Genomic DNA, 21,208 nt, shown 5'->3' with positions numbered 1-21,208 from the left:
TTTACACTTAGTTTGCAATGAAAACCTACGATCATGGTTAAAATTTCCACTTTTACCACAAAATGAAGTGCAGAGTAGCGGATAAAACATCGGGGCAACGTTTCCTGAATTGAAGGCCACATGGAAAAAGTCCAGCAAATCTGAGCTTAAACAACAAGAAGAGAACTAAGAAGCACCTTAGGTTGGTTATGCCCCGAGCCCTTCAATTCTCAGTGACAACTTTTAGCTGAAACCATGTAATAAATAAAAATGGTATTGTTAAATGTACAGAATGTTATTTATTAGACACACTCGAGATCGTTACGTAAAGCAGTTCTATTGTGAAGTGGAATAAAATGATAACTCCACACTGTCTTTGTTTTAAAACGTCATTCTCTACTTCCTTTGGATTACACAAATAAGAAATCCTCTACCACTCTAATAGACGTACATAATAAGTGCCATCAAAGTGACGCAAATTTCAGTCATCACTATTTGCTGTATCCTCTGACCCTGTAGACTGCAGCAGGCCAATTCAGTGTCATTTTAAGTCTTCATTTGCTATTAGAGAAAGGAGGCGATGCGAGAAAGAATGATCAACACAGTGATCTTCTTCTCAGTGAACAACCAGGTGGTCAACTATTAGTTGAAGAATCTGTCTTCTTCTTGGCACTTTACCACTGAGTTAAGTCAGTCATCACAACCTATGGCTGTAGATTCTGCAAGTCATCTTGTGTTAACGCAGTTAAATCAAATCCCTTCACCTCTGGTAGCCCTGGAAAGGAATCATTCACCACAGACATATTATTGTTACGGTAATACAGTGGACTCTCTCAAAGCAAACACCACAGTAAGGGTAAAGCTGCACTACAACCCAAGTGACCCACAAGGCTGGAGCTTAACCCAGTTTCTGTAGCGTGAAGCAGCTAGGAGTACCGCTATTCCGCTATGCTAGTCCATCATAGGGTTACCCCCAGTAGTATGCCACCGGTGGACTCCTCTCTTAAGGAGGGCAGACAAAGCTGGTCCTGATGGTGTCCACCGTAGAGAGTAGTCTCACTTTCCTTTTTGCCTGACTATGTGAACTCTGGTTACGAGATAATAGAGAGAGTTGACTGCAATCATATTCAATACTCATTAGCAGTACGTATCAGCAGCTGTGACCACCTCAATTGATCAACCAATTAGATATTACGTGTCTATGCACTCCGAACCACCTACTCTCTTGAATAACCACTTGTCTTCCTCGTTTTTCATTTAAATTACTATATTTGAGGATCTCCGAGGTCTCTCATAAGAGAACATCTCTCCAAGTTGACCTTTTCCACCTTTTGGCTGATGTAATGCACCTTTCACCTTCTAAAATCCCAACTACGTTTGGACTGATGTAAGGGGTAGTCACTTACAGGATGTTTGAGAGTAGGTGCCATACTTCCCTAAGCCAAACATGCTTATAGGCCACACACTTAACTTTAAGACCCCATAAACTTGTTTTGTTGAAAACCATTTTTTGGGTAACTTTGGCACAGATGTTGAACTTTAGTTGCAGATGGTAATAATGCAGAAGTTGAACGTCTTCCCTTCGTGTATTTTAACCAACTGATGGGATATTCGGCAAGACTAATTGATGGGATAGTCGACAAGACTAGCATAAGTGCCTTTTGCCTTAATATTGACCAGTTATCATGTATTTATTGTACGAAACTTAGTTGCGTATTTAATTTTTGAGCAAAATGATAAATAAACAAGAAATCATTAGCTTATTTTCTTGAAAACACAAGCAGATACTGATGGTTGACTGATTTCTTTTATGATTTTGTGCACAAGAATGAACCAATTCAATTCAATTTTATTCACACTTATTACAACGAAATACAACATAATTTATAGTAGGAACAAAATTAAACGTGCAAAGCAATTTATTTGGTGATTTTATATTCTATGGAAGAAGTGCGTAGTGGCCAAAGGAGCAAGGCTCTCGTGTTGGCCACTACCTCTGTGCAGTTAAATAAAATAGGGGGAAGTAGAATTTATGATACTGATTAAAGAGCTTTGCTAGTTAAATTAGACTCAGGAGTGGAAACTACAACAGTAAGGGAAAAAAGTGTTTACAGCAAATATATAAGTATATAGTATACGTTAATTTTTTTTATATTATTTATGTTTGGCTATCAGAAAAAAAAGTTAGTATTTTTTCTTAAAATCATTGTAGGACAGACACTTAACTTCCATTGGAATTGTTTCCTAGGTTTGTGATGCCACTACTCGAAAGTCAACCAAGTCAAGCAAAGTATATTTGGAATTGTGAACAAAAGAAATCGTCAAAAGAAAAGCAATAACCTATTTCTAATTATTTCCCATAATTATATAAAACAACTGTCTGACAAGAGGCACAGGAAGTCGACAAGATTGGAAACCAACCTTCAAGGTCATGAAGTTTTGAAACTTTTGGCTTCAGTTCCTTCCTTAGGTTGCTGATTTCTTCATCTAAGTTCTTTTGATCTAGACAGAAGAAGGTAGGAACTTACAGAGCTTTCAATAAGACCATGCAGCTACCAGAGTTCTGATGGAAATTATGTTGTATTCTAGATATAATTCAAGCATTCAGCACAATCTATTACATTGGTTAACTTTGTAAAACAAATGAAATGCACTCTATTATCCAAAAAAAAAAAACACCACTGCTTCAATCTATCATTTTCACAAAATGCATTAAAATTAAAACTGTATAACTATAACCTTCTTAATACTGTCAAAGCTCTATTAACCCCCACCCCTCCCCCCCCCCCAAAAAAAAAAAATTATCAGGCTTCAAGAAGGGGAACTTATTGAAATCATGAGTTTGGAACAAACTTCAATTTTTTATGATCTTTTCTAAAATTTTACCCTCAACTGAAACTGAAGTCATTAGTGGGTTGTGTTATGTATCACAAATGCAATGTCAATTTTACCATGTACAATAATAACATTATTGTAATACTTCTGCATGTTGACAAACTTGGTATGCCTGAGTTTTAAGTATTTCTTTTTGTTTTCTATAAACGTAGGAAAAGTTGGGGGGGTGGGGAGGTTGAGGGTGACTGTATGACTGTGTTATATATAAAGAAAAGCCGGTGAACAGGACTTTTTTTGTATTATATTGCCGATGTACAAGACAGTATAGTTATAAAAATAGGGTATTGGGTTTGCCCATTTTGGATTCAAGTAAGATTCTTTTTTGCCTTTTGGTCCACAATGAGGTACAGATCATCACTGTTCTGATCAGATGTAAGTATGATAAAGGGGAAATATAGAGGGATTACATCTGAAATGCCGTACAAAAATCATGCATTTTGGTGCAAGATCTCTTGGGCTTGATTACCGTCCAGTTATCTGGGAAGCACTGGACCTGAGAGAATGGTGGGAATAGGCCATTTCCGAGTTACTGTGAACCTCATTGTGAAAGTGAGGCTAAGTGCAAAGCTTTTCATATGAAAATTAGTTTTGTTTGCATATGAATGACAACTTATTTTCATATTAAAGACTTTGCACTAAGGCTCACTTTCATAATTCATAATGAGGTTCAAAGCAACTCGGAAATGGCCTATTGAGCCTATGGGATCAAAGATGGAGTTAGGGCCCAATGCTCTGGGATGCACACCCCACCAAAAATCTCAGGAGGGGAGAGAGGAGGGGTAACAGTAAGTCAGTATGTTCTCTAAAGTGAGTAACATTCATTTTATTTCGGCACTAACCTTTTTGTAACATGTCTTGCACATTGGAGTTTGGAAGCTTTACAAAAATGTTTCCAATACATACCCAGGACTTGGTGGCTGAAACTATAGTTAGAATAAAAAACAATTTATGACTTTATCAATATGAATGTAGGAAATATTATTATTGACATTGAAGCATTCTTTTCTATCCTTTCTTGGTTCTCTACATTTGACCGCAAATCAGTTATTCTCATTTGTAGGTATTTTACCTCTTAAGCAGCGTCTTTTTTCTTCTTGCAAATATATATACAGACAGGTCTCAAGAATGAAGTGAATTCTCACCAAGATAAAATTACTTTCAGATAAATAATTAAAAACAACTTTTCCTGACTACTATTTACTATAAGAATTAAAAGGAGACCAGTGAGAATTTCTGTAGTTAATGCATACACAATGTAATACACCATGAATAAGATGGTTAATAATTTTGCAAGTGTACAAGGCTCTTTAATGTACCAAATTTTGAATCTCCTTTCTTAAGTGCTCGCATAGCTTCTCTGTTTGAATTTCTTTTCTTGTCAAGCTCAACAATCTAGAACAAAAGGATAAGAAACAGAATGAGAGCCTTCTAACCAACAACAAAACCTTGAAATGTAATGTAGCTCAACCTTTAAACCTGTTTTGTTGAGTCCTGGGGGTATATGACGTATTTTTGAGGTCCAAAATTTGAAACATTTATGGAGGGGAGGGGGTGGCAAGGTTAAACTTTTGCCCAGTATATTTTTGGGCGGGAGATGTGTTACTGGGTTGTTAAAAGATAAGCTGGCTATTTTGTTTCCGCACATGAAAAAGGCAGCCAAGGGTTAGTTTTGGGTATCATATTGGCCCACAGATATCATTTGGGTTTAGTCTATAGTCTATGGGACTTTTTTTGAACATGAAATTATCGCTTCATTTGCAGCTCCCCAACACTTTTACAAGTCAGAATGCTTGGTTGGTGGGTTTTAAAACCAACTTAAGTTTTTAAATCAACACCCAGCCTCAGTTGGTGAAAGAGCTGATAACTTTATCCAGTGGATATTAGCCACCATCCAGCAAATAAAGTAAACTCTAAATAGTGCATTGGCCACAACATAAGATGCAATTTCTCTCTGCTCTCTTTAGTCTGGTTTACACAGGCTCATTTCCCAAAACACAGTTGGTAATTGAGGCCATACGGATATCTATCCACATACAGTCAACTCTCTCATAGCGACCAAATCTCGTAAACAACCACCTCCCGTAAGCGACCACTTCGTAAACAACCATTTTGTTCCTCAGTTAAATACTGTTTCAAGAGCACTCTCGTAAGTGACCACCACTCAAATTTCTTAAGGGACCGTGACCACTTGTTAGGCCAGAAATTACACATATTTCGTTTTCTGTTTCCGGTAAGGGACCACCCAACATAATCACATGATCGTTAGTAAATCGTTACTCAGAAGTGAAAAAAATTCAATTTTTAATGACGCTACCTCGGACTGCTGACAAATAATAAAAGTTTACAGACAGAGAAGATGGCTATAATTAGATCTGTAGGTAAAAGGAAATTGTTACAGTGATCTGTTCCAAAATGTTATACAGCAGAAGAGTGAATAGATGTGAAAAAATCAAATAAATAATTTATTTGATTTAAATTAATTTTCTTCTAATTTTAGCTTTAGTTAAACTAATCAATCCAGTATTAGGCTTATTTTGTTGATCTTTCCCGTAAGCGACACCTCCGGTAAAAGACCACTTTGTCGTGCCCCAAGGGTGGTCGCTTACAAGAGAGTTGACTGTATTTTACTTGGTGGATGACAACATATTCAAATAATTGAATATGTGATAAAGAGCTGTTCACTTTGTAATCCAGTCCTTTAATTAAGCCCCAATAGTAGCCAGCATCTCATTTCTCCTTACAGTGCAACACTAAATTTATGTGTCATGAGAATGAAGTAAATTATCACCAAAGATGAAATGTCTTGATCTACAAACAAATTCTCCCAACTAGTAACCTATAAAATTTATTCATGAAGAGCAGTGAGAAGTTTAGGAAAGTGATCAAAACCACTATACTCAAACAGGACCCACCAAACCCAAAAACAGATAGTGGTCTCTGACTGCACCCCCCTACCTCAACCTCAAAAGATGGTGTCTTTATTGAGCCACCTCTCTATCCAGCAGTAAAAAAATGACAATGAGATTCAAACCTTACTTTTCTTGTTTATGACTAGCAATGCTGACTCTAGATCTTGCTAGCTGAATATTTCTGTGTCAACTCAAATTTTAAAGCCAATAAAATATTGTCGGTAATGTTCATGAGATAGGTGGTGTCTTCAATAAACCCCCTACCCCAGACAAGGTTTCTTCAAACAAACTTGTTATAACCAGTTCCCTTATGCGTCTTGAGGTGAAACGACTGGAGCCAGGTCAGGGATTTATCCATTGGGTAAGTTCCCTTCCTTTGCCTAATGAGTACTCCCTTCTACCACCTCCCCATCCCAGAAATTTCCGAAAATGATATTCTCTTCAGATACGGTTACTGATAAGCTTGTAAATTTTAATACTTAGCCTGAACTTAGTAGTCGAGAAGTGACCATTAAAAAAATTATGTTCAGGAAATGTGATCACATGCAAAAAATAAATTTAATGAATATCTTTATTGATGCAATATATGTTAAGATTTTTACCTGGTGTTTATCTTCCATGATTTCTTCGGCAAGTTCCTCTAATTCAGTGAATTTTTGTAGAGTTTGTTCAGCGAGCATCCTTTCCGCCATTTTGAAAAACTATTTACTAGTTCCAGTTTCTCGACCGGGTCAGGCGTTTGAGCACTGGAAAACACACTTTGCAGACTTTGCATATAGGCGCCAAATTTGTATCATAAAGCAAATCGCGAGAAAAGGAACTATTTTCAGCCTTTTTCAGCTCTTGTCATGTTACAGGTAGGTGTCAGGGAATAGAAGTAGATAATTATCAAGCCATTTTCAAAGAAGACTGCTAGCTAGTAAATGTCGTAAATCCAATCCCCAATCTGCTCACAGCTCAGTACCGGTACGTTGTGGTGCACGCCGCCATTTTTGTCTCGCGGTGTTCCGTTTAATTTCGCCCTACGATCTTCCGATTGAGGTAAAAAGACATAAAAGAAGGGACGGCATGTTGTTAGAATGTAAAATTATACCAGCTACCTAAGTAGAACTTGTTTAGGTATGCAGATTACCAACACTCAGAACACTGTCAATCTGGCCCCTGGGGAAATCATACTTTTTGTTTTCCTGGGGTGTAGGCGAGAGAACAAGAAAGTAAAGCTTACTTTTCCCAAGTAAAACTTGATAAAGATAAAGTAAACAGAAGCCAATTTGTATCACCTCTGAGGGCATGAAGTTGCCTCCATTACCATACCAAAAGGAACGAAGGAGAGCATATCCTTTTCAACCCTTTAGTTATTTTTAGGGTTGAAAGGTAATGCTGGTTATTTGTACTTCTCTCGTTTTAAAAATGTAAACAAGAAATACACATTGGATTTGAAAGCACCCATCATGCCCCCTCCCCCGACTAACTGCTCGAGGGGAAGGCTTTTTTATTGGGGGGGGGGGGGGGGGTTATTTGGAATTTGTCTGTATGCTGAATACGAACTCCATGGCAAGTAAAACTGGATGTCTGCGGTCGATAACCGACATGAAAAATGCCCAGGGGGGTACTCCGAATTTCAATGGACAGGGATGATCGAAGGATTTTTTGGGTTTGAAATTTTCAATTCCAGGATTTTTTTGGGTGGGAAAATTTGGCAAGTATTTTTTTGGGAGGCTTGATTTAAGTAGGGATTTTTTTGGGAATTCAAAACAATCTGAAGATTCGTAGTAGTGCCTGCGTATCCGGCCACGTTTTCATTCTGCGTAATGTTATTGTTGAAACAGAAGATGTTCTTGGGTGTCTCGAGTGTTGTCAGAATGACTACCAGATGCAGAAAAGATTACTTCAGATGGTATGATGAATAAACAAACACAGACATTTAATTTCTAGTGTTTTTATTTTTTGTTGGATTAGCCTTAGGGATGTTTTTGGGTTTTGATTTTTGCCCCCATTAGATCATCCCCGTCACTTGAAATCCGGAGAACCCCCCCTGGGGAAAATGGTGAAAAAGAAAAGAAAAAAGAATGGGTATTTCTAGAAACAGTGTTACCAATGAAAGTGGCTGATTAAAAAATCCTAAACCAGTAGCATGAACAGAAGGTTTTTCGTTATTTTGAGGCCTACAAATACAGCCGGCTCTGACTCCTACTTGCCACTATAACGGGGAAAATGGCTCTAGTAGCTGCCGGAAACAATGACAGGCAACTGTGGCTTTATTCACAAGGTAATTCAAGATTGCATTAAATTTTTGAAGTAGTTCATTTTGTCTTTTTAGTTTTAAAAAGGAGTTTGACATAGCTGAAATCTGGATGGGAAGTTTAATTGCTCAATCAGCTAAATTAATCAATGATACACAATGGAACTTGAAATAACTGCAGCTAAGGAAGGGCTATCCTCAAAGAAGTCAATTGCACTGAAGCCAACAGACCAAGGCACTGCAAAGGTCATCTTGGTGAGACATTATATCTCACCCTTTGGTAAGAAAGAGAAAAAAATGAGAGCACCTTTTACTGAAGTTGACATCCCCAGCAAAGCACATAAAAGAAAGAGTCTTGAACTTGTGGATTCTGAGGAAATCGATAAACAAAATGCATTTACTAAAAGAAGAAGGACAGTACAACTTTTAGGATTTAAAGGAACTTCAAAAACTTTAGCTCCAGTAGAGCAAAATGAAACAGTAACTCAACATTCTGGTGTTGATGTCAGTGACAATGTTACTGCCATGGGTAACAATACAAAAAAGACTAATAGTGATAAAATTCATGCCTTGCACATGCAATGTAAGAACAACTGTCAGTTACAAACAGAAATAGCACAAGGAAACAGAGGTTTGGAAAAGGATGACCTCCAACATAATGTATGGGAAAATGTACATTATGAACAGGATGCTGTTTTGCTGCCAGAAGACTGGTCAGATGAAAGATATGAAGACAATTTGTTGGACTTTCATACACTGCAACTTGATGAGCACAAATCCTTGTTTTCAATATCTGGTCAAGAATCAACACAAGTCAAAAACAATGCACAGTGTAAGTCTTTATTTGCAACTTATCACTTCAGTAAAATACAAAAGTCTATTGTTGATGAACAGTGCCATGAAAAATACAGTTGATACTCTCAGGGAAAACAAACCATTTTCGAGTAGGAAAATTTTTGTTATTCACTCAGGCTTAAAATACTTCAGTGAGATGGCGCAAGGGAACTTCTTTTCATTGCTACAGGTTACTGAGATTTTACTTTAATTCACACAGCACATTTCTGCCAACTTTCATCTTGGTCTTTTTCAGCTTAGCTGACTGTTGGCTTACTGTTGGCAGTTTGTCTGCCAACTGTTAGGCGTTTTTTGGATGACTGTTGACGGCTTGTCGATTAGTGTATTATACAAAATAATTTAATATGTACATGTACATCATTGCATTTTGTGTGCAAGGTAATTAAAATGCATTTTGAAGAAATGTTAACAACATTGCTCTCTTGCTTCTTTGAAAACACTGTAAAAATGTTTTCACTGTCAATGTCAACAATATGACATAAATGTACATGTATCAACCAACGCCAGGACTTATCCAATGTTTAAGGCAAGGAATAATTATTTACTATCGCTCAGCTCAGTTCGGCGAATACTTGATTGTATTTCCTTGAAAACTACAAAAAGCTGTGCAAAGTTCTCTCTCTTTAGTATGAACACATCTAGTTTTAAAGTTTTGACTATTTAAACTTTGAGTATGTTCTATGCCCTTCCATGAAATCTCTATCACTATCATTATTACATTATAAGGTAAGTAAATATATTATTGTTATATACCTGGACTTTCACTCAACAAAACAAGCACTGTGATTGGTTGATTCTTGGTCACGTTCCCCTGATCAAATACAAATGTATCCCGACCGGGATACAATTCTGCAGTTGTTGCCCTCTCAGTTGTTTGTTTGTTTGTTTTGTTGTGATTGTTGAAAGGGAAGTCTAAATATATAACAAAGCAGTTAATGAATGGTCCGTCGGGAAACTAGTTAGTTTTGTTTTCCCTCGAGTCCTGATGTTTCCTTCAACTTCGTCTCGGGACTTCGTCTCGGGAAACATCTAAAATGTATAATATTACTTCCGACCTCTTCTTAATACCTGGTCCAGCATTTACCATCAAAAAAGGAATTTTTTTTCGGGCATATACCTCATCAGAGAATTTGTTGAGATTTTCTTTAAATAATAAGCACCATTACAAGCAACCCATTTGCATGCTTTCTTTGTAATTACAAAAAAGGCAAACAATTATTCATGTGTTGTGAAAATTCTCACAATGAATGCCAGGGGTAACTGGATCTCGTTAAAGCCATAAAATGTCATTACAAAAGGGGTCAGTTTCCAGAGAAACTGTGGTGCTTTGTTGGTGGAGGAGAAAATGAGTGCTTGATTTTATCAACTGTTCTTCTACCAGTAGATTTGCTGTGATGAACGACTAGTGCTTGAAACATCAGCTCTCCAATCTCTTCACAGTGGTTAAATAGGCCTTATCACGGTTTTCGACGCCATTTTGACGGGTAGGCAAACAGGCTTGAAATAACAATGTTTGTATGAAAATCCGATGTCAAATAATTTCCATAAAACATCGCTTCTGAAAAAATCATGAATTGGAAACTTTTGGCACTAGGAAAAGGATTTAAAGAACAAAATTGGAGGGATGTAGCTCTGACAGAAAGCGTCCAGTCGTGTTTTGAACTTTCCATACATTTGTCTGTATAGCGAACCGGCCGTGAACTGCTACTAAAAATAGTTCGCGGGAAAAAATACAGGGAAATGTATAGAAAGTTCAAAACACGACTGGACGCTTTCTGTCACAGCTACATCCCACCAATTTTTTTCTTAAAATCCTTTTCCTAGAGCCAAAAGTTTCCAATTCATGAATTTTTCAGAAGCGATGTTTAATGAAAATAAAAAGATTTCAATACAAACACTGTTATTTCAAGCCTGTTTGCCTACCCGTCAAAATGGCGTCAAAAACCGTGATAAGGCCTATTACCTTTTTATCATCAGCTCAGTTGATAAAACCAAATAATATTATATGTTATTTACAAACGAGTTACTAATTAAAAATGTTACTTCCTGTAGTTAAAGGAAAAAATATTTTTTAATTATTAATTGAAAACAAAAAGATGACAACTACAGTGTAAAATTAAGAGTTCAAGAGGCCTTGATACCTTCTTAAAACATTTGTAACGAAATTATGTACATGTTAGCAATTTATTTGTATTGTGAAAATTGTTGCCAATAATATTATTTCAAAACAGCAAGCTGTCAATGGAGGATTGTCTGATACCGCACACCCTTAGTTTCGTCCACTTTCATTCCAGCTTTCTTTTTGTAATCTTCTTGTTGTCTCTCTCTCATGATTCTTTGCATTTCAAGTAAGTCACCTCTACTCATCCCTGTTATGAAAGAAGCATGAAAGAAACAGCACAATATCAACACAAGTCTTAACTAACACATCCTGGTTAACATATGCCTCATGGCACGGTAGCAGGGTATAGTGACAGTGTATTTAAATTACAGGGTTGTAAGCCTTGTGCCAAATCGGTAATCTGGATGAAAAGCCCTCTCTCTCTCTCGCAGACACTGTAGAACTTGACAGGAGAACAAAGCTACCACAAGCACAGCTCTGGGGTTACAAAGACACTCAAACTGCAACTGCCATATCAAGGCACAGATTTAGGCACAGATTCTAGGTACAGATTCTAAGGAACTTTTTTAATATCTTTGTTCAAGGAAATGAATCTGGCAAGGAGATGATCTGACACTTGTCTTTTTAAAATCATAAGATAAATAGATCACTTTGAACCATATGATTCCTTCTGCCTTGTTTAACATTTTTAGGTCCTTTTAACTACAAATGCATTTGATGCTTCTAAGTGCTTCATTATAAATACTGTGATAATGATGATGATAATGATGGTGATGATGATATGACGATGATGGTGATTGTTATTATTATTCTTATTCTTTGGTTTTATTATTGTCTTACCAGGCCCTCCTGGCCCTGAATGTAGACTTTTGTGTCGTAGTTCATCACTTTCAATTGAAACCGTTTGTTTCTGAGCTTTCTTCAGAGCCTTCATCCTTCCTTTCTCTCTCTGTTTAGCTTCCCATCTTTCTAAATCATAAAATCTGGAAGAGAAAAATAATTTTGTTCCTAGACTTTTTGGTAGAAGGAGGGCAACGTCTTGAACCTGAAGGGGATTAAACCTAAAATGGGTCTTTCCCAATAAAGCTTGGGCCATGGCTATGCAAGAACAAGTCTCTCCGAGAATCAAAACTTTTCCTCCTATTTGGTGTGATACCATCACAAGCTCTTGGTGACTTGCGCATACTTGGAGGAGTTTGAATTTGATTGAATTTCATGATTTAAGTTGATGAAAGTTCCTCATTCTCATTTGGACTCTAACTCTCCTGCATCTTCACTGACTCATGTACATTACAAAACTTCTTTGAACTCTTGTCTCTTGCTAACACTATTTCCTATTTGGCCCAGACATAAAATATCAGATCAACCAATGATACAATTGAGCATTGCAACCATTGTAACCTCACATGAATATTATATGTGGCAAACTGGAAAAAAAAAAAATAAGTTAATGCTTATCTCTTAAAGTGGTTGACACACATGACATTATATAGCCTAAGTTATTTCAATTATTATGTGTCCTTACTTTTTGTGCGGCAATGTTACGGTATTATAGTCTTCAGAAAAGGTATCAAACATCTTTTTCATCTCAAATCTGGGAAGAACCTCTGGATTGATTTTCTTTACTTCTTGAAGCCACAGGTAAAATTCTTGTTGTTTGTTGAACATGTCACTTTCCATCAGGATTCCATATTTCCCATATTTCTGTTGGTTCACAGCTAACTTGGAGTTCTTTTCTTTTTTCCGGGATTTGTCTTTTTTTCTTCTGCTCTTTTTATCCTACAGAGCAAAGAATATTAGAGCTGAGGTGAGCATAACTGCACCTTTCAATAACATACAGACTTTGAACTTCAACCCCAACTAATGATTTATGTATTTTACTTCTGTCAATCATAAATACAGCGACAATCAGCTGACTGCAAAAATACAGAAACCCACAAAGTGGATCAATATCTTCCAATCACAGTGCACGGACATGACCTCTTGACCCTGTCGAGCCAGACGTTTTTTTTTTCTCAGAGGTCAGTTGCATACCATTTGGTTGAATTTTAAACTTCAGAGTCCACATGCACTCATGGAAGGCACAGTAAGCAAGAGTTTGTGATAGATGCGCAGAGGACCATGAGGTTCATTCCCTTCTAGGGCTGACAAACTGTTTGGTTGCTTTGTAGTTTCATGTTTGTGACCAAGTGAATACAAAATAACAAAAATTCTGAATACCGATATACAGTATTCATTTGATGGACTTCTTAGGCACTTATTTATAGACAACAAAAATAAAATGAAAAATACTTTTAATTATTTACCTCTGGGTTTGTGAGGCTGGTTAGGCCACTAGTAATAAATGCTAATGCCCCGAGCAATCGATTTGCAATTTGGATGTGTTGGTTTTTGAGGAGAGGGGAAAACTGTCTGAGTACCCAGAGAAAAACCTCTCATAGCAAGGACTAGAACCAACAACAAACTCTAGTCCGGGAATTGAACCTGTGCCACATCGGTGGGAGGCAAGTGCTCTCACCACTGCACCATCCCTGCTCCCCTTTATGGAAGGGTTAACTTTTTTTTTTTTGGGGGGGGGGGGGGTAGGGCAGGGCTTATTAGTGGAGGGAATTTTGTATTTAAAAACAACTTGAAACACTTAAGGTGGCCGAATACAGTTTTTTAGTGTACAGGTGTTAGAAGACGTTATTTGGAAACTATGTATTTCTGGACGCCCAAAATTGGTATGGTGTAAGACCAACTAAGAAAAAATGTATTTTCGTACGTCTTGTTGAGCTAAGTACCGTTTCCATGGCAATGCAGCGAACTATTAAACGTCCATACATAGCAGATTTCCTTTATTTTTAGAAAATGTACTTATTAGATTTTTTTCCATTTTTTGTATCCAGAACAACTCGCAAAACACTGACACAGTTGCACTATTTTCATGTAATTTTGACAGAGAGATCTCCTGCAAATATTGATTTTGCATTTTAATGTTTTGTGAGGATACCCTCTGTTATATTTAGGTTTCTCTTTGTGGGCGAGTTACGCTTTTAGGGAACTATTTTCTTGCCAAATTTCAGGGAATTCTAATGAGCGGTTCCTTAGAAAACAGTTCATTTCCATGAAAACAACCAGTCGCAATGTTTTAGTCAAATGCGCATGCGTGGTTTTATTTGGGTTTCATGGCAAAGATGAAAAGCATGGGAAAGGTCTTGGTGAATGTTTTTTTTGCTCGGAAAGAAAAGAAAAAGAGTCCAGAAACGAGAAACTTTGTTATTTAGGATCAAAACTTAACTTTGTTATCCATTTCATGTGAAATTGAGTGATCACTTTATCGACCGCCGTATTTGCGTACCACAACCCTAGCGTGCACTTAATAGCATCACTTACAGAATCTGTAAAGCGCGCGCAAACTGTGTTCAGCCACCTTAAGCTAACACACATTGTCCATGGGCTTATATTTGGGACATCAATCAATACTTGACCTTACACTTTTCACAGCTTGTGTTCTACTTAATGTCAGTAGTAGAAAAATTTAAGAAATTACCTTCTTTTTCCTTTCTTCACTGTGCTTTGCTTTCTTTCGCCTTTTCTTGTTTCCCTCTTGCTCAGAGCCACTGGAATCATAGCTACTACTTTCTGTTGACGGACTTCTTTTTGATCTTTTCTTTTTTGATTTTGACTTTCTAGATTTCTTCCTATAAAATAAAGACCTCTACCAATTTAATACATAGGTACATAATTATGATAAAATATTATTATATCTTACTCTGTAAATACTAGTAAATATAAGGAGAAACAAAGAATAATAAACTTGGAGCTATTACATTTCATTAACAACTTTTTTATGAGAATTTCCATAAGTTTCCTTTTCTTTTAAGCAAATTCCAGAATTCTATGTGGTAACAAGATCCAGACTAGTGGTCCAATTCTCAGGGATTAATTTTTCACTTTCTCAAGATTGAAACGAGCCTTGTTGGCCTTTGATATTACCTTACAGGGCTGCTAGAACTGCTTGATGTTCCTGAACGTTCAGAGCTTTCAGAGCTGCTACTGCGTTTTCTAGGCCTCCTTGACTCCTATGATTAGAATGTATATAGAAGCCTGAGTACACAGATGACATTTTTGGGTACAAACACTGTCAGTTTTCTCAGGCTATTATAGCAGATAAATGAAGATCAATGATAAATGGCTGGTTTCACTAATGATGCAAGACACTGATAACTTCCACTGTCTTTAATTTTATGCCTGATTTATAATATTAATTTTAAAATAATGTGTGCACAAATGCATAGTGGTTATTGTCTTTTATCATTTCAAATTAATGACCATTTTTTAGGCCATATTGGACTTTTTTTTTTCCCGAGTATATGACTACTTGGTTCCCCATCTACTAAATCAAATTAATGACCATTTTTTAGGCTTTATTGGAATTTTTTTTCCGAGTATATGACTACTTGGTTCCCCATCTACTAAATTAAATAAACTTGGGTATTCCCTTGGGAGCGATGGTACATGTATGATACTTTACAAACACTATCTACAATAAAAAAATAGCACTTTCTTCTTCAGTTACCCAGAAGCTCTATCAGATGCTGTACCTCAGACGTTCATGTCCTGTAACTAATACATCATTTTTTTTCTCCCGTGTGGCATAATGCAGTGAGGTCTGAAGTACTTTCAACTGATATTCGGAGCACTTTGCTTAATTGAATATTGTCAAAGATTTGCCTATAGGCTACATCAGAATTATATCACTTATGATATACCTCTGGCTACACCACTGTCAAACAACTGCATACTACTTGCTATGGCAGATGAGAGGTACTGTGTCAGAAGGGCATTGTATTTATGTTTGGAGTAAAATAAAGTTGGTTTGACTTGACTTGACTTGAGTCTAACTCATGGAGTGGCAACCAAACCTCCCACTCTGCTGATTGCCTGATCAATTGAACAAACCAGGCAACCAAAGGGAAAATGAAAACGTATTTAATTTTCTAAAATATGTTTAATAAATCTTCAAGAAATTGGCATCCCTAGTCAGGATTGCTGAGTACTGTTTTATAATTCAACATTCAACTTTGAAAAGATTTAATTAAATTAAGTTTTTATTATATAACTGAGGATATACATTGGATAGTAAAATGAACATTAGAAAAAAGATAGAGAAATTCCAAATCTCTAGTGACTATCAAAACTAACAAGGTCCAAAGCATTCATAATTTTTGCCTGAGAAATAAAGCCTTATACTATCTCAAGACCACGCTAAAATTTCTAACAGTGAGCTATTCAAATAAACAACCTACTGTAAGGAACATTGTCAATAAATGAATAGCAAATTTACCTTCGAAACTTTTGAACTCTTTGAATCTTTGCTCGTTCTTCGCGAGCTACAAGCTTCTTCTTCTTTGTCAGCCATTTTGAATATTTTGGACGCGAGGGCATGGATCTTACACAAGAGACTTGTTATGTCATGTAAGGCTAACTGAACTGCATCAATATGGCGGCTTGTAGTGGGGGAAAGGTTTGCACATTTTTTTATTATTTTTCTCGTACCATTTGCTCAGTCGTCATTTTTGCAACTTTTTGGTGTAACTTAATCTTAATGGTAAAATCTTGTGAAGGATCACCATCTCATAGCTGTAACTTTATTATTTGCAGGGCAAAGATGAAAATCTAAATAACAAGTTATGGGTTGGAAATTTAGACAAGCGATTAAGCGAGTGAGTAGTATGTTTTGTCACTAAAACTAAGATTTCTGAGGAAAATAAATGCTTATCATGTAAGTTCAAATCTAAGGACGTAATGTGGCCCCATAGTAAATGTTGATGTTGCCTTCTCTTCTTGTGAAACAAAGCTTTTATTATTAAATAATAGTATTACCCTGCATGCAGAGGTTCCTTAGTCTCCCTGTGTGTCGGCGGCGAATAAGAAACATCTGCAAACATCTGATTTCCTATAGTGAGATGTATGCCATGATATGTCCTCTGAATCATCACTTTCAGTCCTGCATTTTAGCATATCACACCAACAACTCCGTCTTGAAAGTTTCAAAGGAAGTTCTGGCCAAAAACGCCAACAAAAGTCACAAACATATTTACGCGTTCAAGGTATTGATTAATCGTTAGCGCCTTGCAGCAAATTTTACCATTTAAATACTGAACCATTGGATGGAATTCTTGCAAACTGCTTGCAAACATAAACAAGCTTTTTGTTCCCTTGAAAATATTTCGTGCCACAGAATTCCATTGGCTTCCAATCTCCTGCCAATTTCTGGGACAGTTTGTGCAAGCCAGTTAAACCAGTTGACAGCCAGTTTGAGACCATAATCTTTTATTTATTTGGCCAGCTGCACGTTTGTTACAGAGGTTTCTTTTTCATCCCCTGGCACATTGAATGACCAAGGAACCTGCACTTCTAGGGTATACAATGACCATTAACATTTTATTTTTTACCATATATATATTTTTTTTATTTCCTGCATTCTCAGGTATAATCTGCTGAAAATTCTTCAGCGTTTTGGAGATGTAAAGAGCTTTGAATTTCTTTTTCATAAATCAGGAGTGAAAGAAGGGGAACCTCGTGGATATTGTTTTGTTGAGTTCAAGACACGTGAGGTGGGTGCTCCCTCCATTTTTTTCCCTCCATAATTGCTAAGTAATTCAAAATATTTTGAATTAAAAAATAGTCCTAACAATACTTAAATGTTAGCATTTACTCTATCTATTGGATTTTATTCCTATTTTTAACAGCAAGCTGAAAATGCCCTGCAGGGATTGAATGGCAAGCTAGCCCTGTCTAAGCCTTTGGTCGTAAACTGGGCAAAGAAACCAGTAGGAATTACAGTAAGAAGCCCTGTTTTTTATGACATGAAAGTTTGTTGGGATTTAATTTTTACATTGATTTTGCACAAACTTGCTACAGTAAAGATATAACTGTCAGTGTCACCAGTTCGAAACGCTGGTGATTAGGAAAAACCAAAGCTCTATATTGTTGAGTTGCAAAAAGACGTTTACTCAAATTACAGATTTGTTCTTCATGAAATCCTGTTGTTGTTTTTGCCAATGGATAATTAAGCGCTTAACTGGAATTACCAAAACTAAATTCCTCTACAACAGTCTTTTGATTTTCTAAACAACATACGCTGATCTCCGAAACCCCATTAAACTGCCACTGAAGCAAATCTCTCATTTTAGTTTTATATTCAGTAAGATTACTGTGTTGTTGTTTATTTCACACTGTAGAGTTTTTCCTTTAAGTAGATGCTCCGCTGTACAATGTAAGCTGTTATTAAATTATCAAATGAAAAAATGGTTAGTTTAGATATAGAGTAAAACAGTCTGTCAAGACCTTGAAGTGTAAAATGTTCTCATTCTATACAGGGTATAAAAGAACAAGGAGAAAAGAACATACTACCATCTGCAGGTATATCAAGGAGCTCACTTGACAGGTCAGCAGGACATATGAATAGAAGCAACAGCCCAACTAAACAACCAACCTACCACAAACTAGGCCAGCTAACTAACTAAATAATTAACTGCAAGTGAAAATATATAAGAAAGTTGAACTGTGAGTGAAAATGTTAATTGATTAGAGACCATTGTAGTTGTGTACATAACTTAGCCGTTAAAAGAAAGTCTGAAAAAAATTCAGCCTTGAACAGCTAGGATTCAAACCCATGACCTCTGCAATACCAGTGCAGTGCTCCACCAACTAAACTATCAAACCCACTGGGAGTTGGTCATTTGTGAATTCATAATATACCCATAGAAGTGAAGAGATGGAAGTGAAATATCTGAAATTCACATATTTGACCTGCAGATGAAAGAATTAAATGAAAGACCATCACAGTAATGTGTGCAACTTACACAGCTGTGAAAAGAACCCTTGAACAGGTTTGAATGTTTGTCAGGCTTTTTTTGTAGCTGTTTAAATTGCACACATAACTGTGATGCTCTATCATTTATTAACTAATTAATTCTTATTACTAGTAAATACTTCTCAGTAATTACATAAATGTACAGGACTGGTATAGTTTCATTCAACTGTCTTCCAATGGAGAATAGGGAAAAAACCTTGTCTATGGTACTGTCTATGATGTTCTCAAGTGAAGAAAAAAATTCTTGTGCCCTATTTAAGAGTTTAGATAGAAAAACCATTGCCTTGTGAGTAGCATATCCAGGTGGAGGCTAACCCACCCCCCCCCCTCCCCATCTTTTAAGTGGAGCCTGATATTTTCTGCCAGATCAGGGTTTGATAGCGTGGTGCCCCCCATCCAAACTGGAGTTGATTGCCTTCCCCCTCAGGGAGTTTACGCAGCTGCAACAGGTGTACACTGTATACCTAATTATGTAGATGTGTTCAACCCCATCTGATAATAGCTATTTTAGTTGTGTGGTTCTAAAATATGGTGTCAACGCTGGTCATTTACATTTAATAGTGAATTCCTGGCCCATGTTTTTCTTCCAAAGAAATTGATCTGCAAGGTTGATTATTGAAAGCAGTCAGGTTTACAGCTGTATGCTTTTGTTTTGTCCTCTTTCAGTTGTGATTCCAAAATAAAAGCGATTGAGACCAAGCTCAAACTTATGGAGAGTGGAAATGACAGTGAAACAAAAGCACAAGGGAAACATCCTCTCCTTGTTCAGAGTGAGAAAGCAAGAACTCACCCATACAAGAAGCAGGAGAGATATGTTAGAGGAAAAAGCAAAGAGACCAGATGACAACAGTTTGAAAATACCTCCTGACATAGCATTTAACATGTTTCCGTCACTCTTACCAGTCACAAATGCATGACTGTTCACTTTTGTGTGGTAAGATGGACAGCTCAAAGCAAAGTTTCAACTTATGTTGCAAAAACATCTGACTTCTGGAAATACTTTTTGGTATAATAAAAATACAAACATATTAATGTACATATTTATGAAAGACTGTAAATTTGTAATACATCCAATAAAATAAATTTTATTTGAATTTGAGCCAAACATTTTCATTGCCATTTACTGGTTTGTTGCAACACTTCTATTATCTCCCAAACTAGCACTGAAACACGACCAATGATAATTATTTGTCACCTTGAGTTGTGCTCGTAAATATGCGATACCATTCACTTTTAAGTGATAAAACAAACCCAACAACCTATAGCCCACTTTGAAAATGAGTGATGGCCTGGGTCAAGAGTAACTGCCAAAGTGATTGTGGGATTGTTTGGGGGGACGCTGAATGCGATAATAACGGCCAACCTCCCCCAAACTTTCCCACAATCGCTTGGGCAGCTACTCTCAACCCAGGCTATCACTCTTTTTTAAAGTGGGCTATTAAATTTCCTTTGCCTTTTCTTGTTTTCATTCCCATGGTACCTTGGACTTCACATTCATTTCCAGTTTCTTGCTCTTTGCACCGTCTTGTTTAAATGCAAATAACCTGTGGAGGCAGTTTCTAAACAGTTCTGATACTTACAAGACCTGGCAACTATACATAGTTTCCTTAATTAACATTAAATTGTTGCAAGTTGTGAAGAAAAGTCTCCTCAACAAACTGTCAGTCAACTGTTCAGCATCCATTTTGTCACCGTTTAATGAAAATGATAAAGTACTGCCTGTTAGCTGACAAAATATGATTGAGGAGAGTTGTTCTTCACAATTATCAAATTTTTATTACTTTGCAAATTATTACTATGCAACACATTAAGCATGTGGGCAATTTAAATTACCACTTATCCCATATTATTTCTTAAGTCTACCTCTATTGTATGCTGAAATGCGAATTCAAAGGCTGTTTATGTACACATCATTGGCTATTACCTGGAAGGGATCTTGGGCAAGTAGACCTTTGTATGGGACCTTACAAGGAGTTTGATTGATAATTTCCATTGCAAGGAGGAGGAAATGAGGTAGGTTTGTCTACAGGGAAAATAGTGGCCTTTGTAAAACAAGAAGCCATGTTGTAGTAGTTGTAGATGAAGGGGGACCAGATTACTGTACTTGAAGTGTCCGGGGGGGTTATCTTGTGCCATGTGCTCGAGCACACGTCCCCTTCCAAGAGAATCGAAGGAAATTAGCACTTTTGAGAGGGAACTTTGCAAACTCCCTCCCTTTCCTTGGAGTAACCCCTCAGGGGATTGCTAATGACAGGTGCATTACAGGTCAAATGCTTTACTCCATTCTTAATAATATTACCAACAACCAATAGTTTATTCTAATACACTTACTTCTCACATAA

General features: G+C 36.8%; 3 protein-coding genes across 5 annotated transcripts; 1 reads left to right on the top strand and 2 right to left on the bottom strand.

The window, feature by feature from the left end:
- Nucleotides 1–354: 354 nt before the first annotated feature.
- Nucleotides 355–6,530, bottom strand: LOC146480326 (p53 and DNA damage-regulated protein 1-like). The gene is made up of 5 exons (XM_085109485.1): nt 6,386–6,530; nt 4,191–4,266; nt 3,714–3,797; nt 2,401–2,481; nt 355–754 (listed from the first exon to the last, which is right to left on the bottom strand). Exons 1-5 carry the CDS (start codon nt 6,473–6,475, stop codon nt 684–686), a joined length of 402 nt encoding a protein of 133 aa, XP_084965611.1. The 5' UTR covers nt 6,476–6,530; the 3' UTR covers nt 355–683.
- Nucleotides 6,531–6,546: 16 nt separating this feature from the next.
- On the top strand, nt 6,547–19,965 carry LOC146480324 (putative RNA-binding protein 18). 3 transcript variants are annotated; one of them, XM_085109481.1, is made up of 7 exons: nt 6,547–6,640; nt 8,104–8,857; nt 16,649–16,710; nt 17,478–17,604; nt 17,740–17,832; nt 18,370–18,437; nt 19,533–19,965. In XM_085109481.1, exons 2-7 carry the CDS (start codon nt 8,669–8,671, stop codon nt 19,708–19,710), a joined length of 717 nt encoding a protein of 238 aa, XP_084965607.1. In that variant the 5' UTR covers nt 6,547–6,640; nt 8,104–8,668; the 3' UTR covers nt 19,711–19,965. The 3 variants fall into 3 exon arrangements, with proteins under 3 accessions (XP_084965607.1, XP_084965606.1, XP_084965609.1); XM_085109483.1 differs by lacking the exons at nt 6,547–6,640; nt 8,104–8,857 and adding an exon at nt 16,474–16,511; XM_085109480.1 differs by lacking the exons at nt 16,649–16,710; nt 17,478–17,604; nt 17,740–17,832; nt 18,370–18,437; nt 19,533–19,965 and adding an exon at nt 11,434–11,801.
- Nucleotides 10,773–16,439, bottom strand: LOC146480325 (uncharacterized). Its single transcript, XM_085109479.1, has 6 exons — nt 16,332–16,439; nt 14,981–15,066; nt 14,535–14,685; nt 12,528–12,781; nt 11,843–11,985; nt 10,773–11,249 (listed from the first exon to the last, which is right to left on the bottom strand). The coding sequence occupies exons 1-6, from the start codon at nt 16,404–16,406 to the stop codon at nt 11,119–11,121; spliced, it is 840 nt and encodes a 279-aa protein (XP_084965605.1). The 5' UTR covers nt 16,407–16,439; the 3' UTR covers nt 10,773–11,118.
- Nucleotides 19,966–21,208: the final 1,243 nt, after the last annotated feature.

The sequence above is a fragment of the Pavona decussata genome, unplaced genomic scaffold, assembly GCF_977016875.1.
Source record: "Pavona decussata unplaced genomic scaffold, jaPavDecu1.1 SCAFFOLD_53, whole genome shotgun sequence".
Taxonomy (NCBI): domain Eukaryota; kingdom Metazoa; phylum Cnidaria; class Anthozoa; order Scleractinia; family Agariciidae; genus Pavona; species Pavona decussata.
This window is presented reverse-complemented; position numbering and strand designations above follow the sequence as displayed.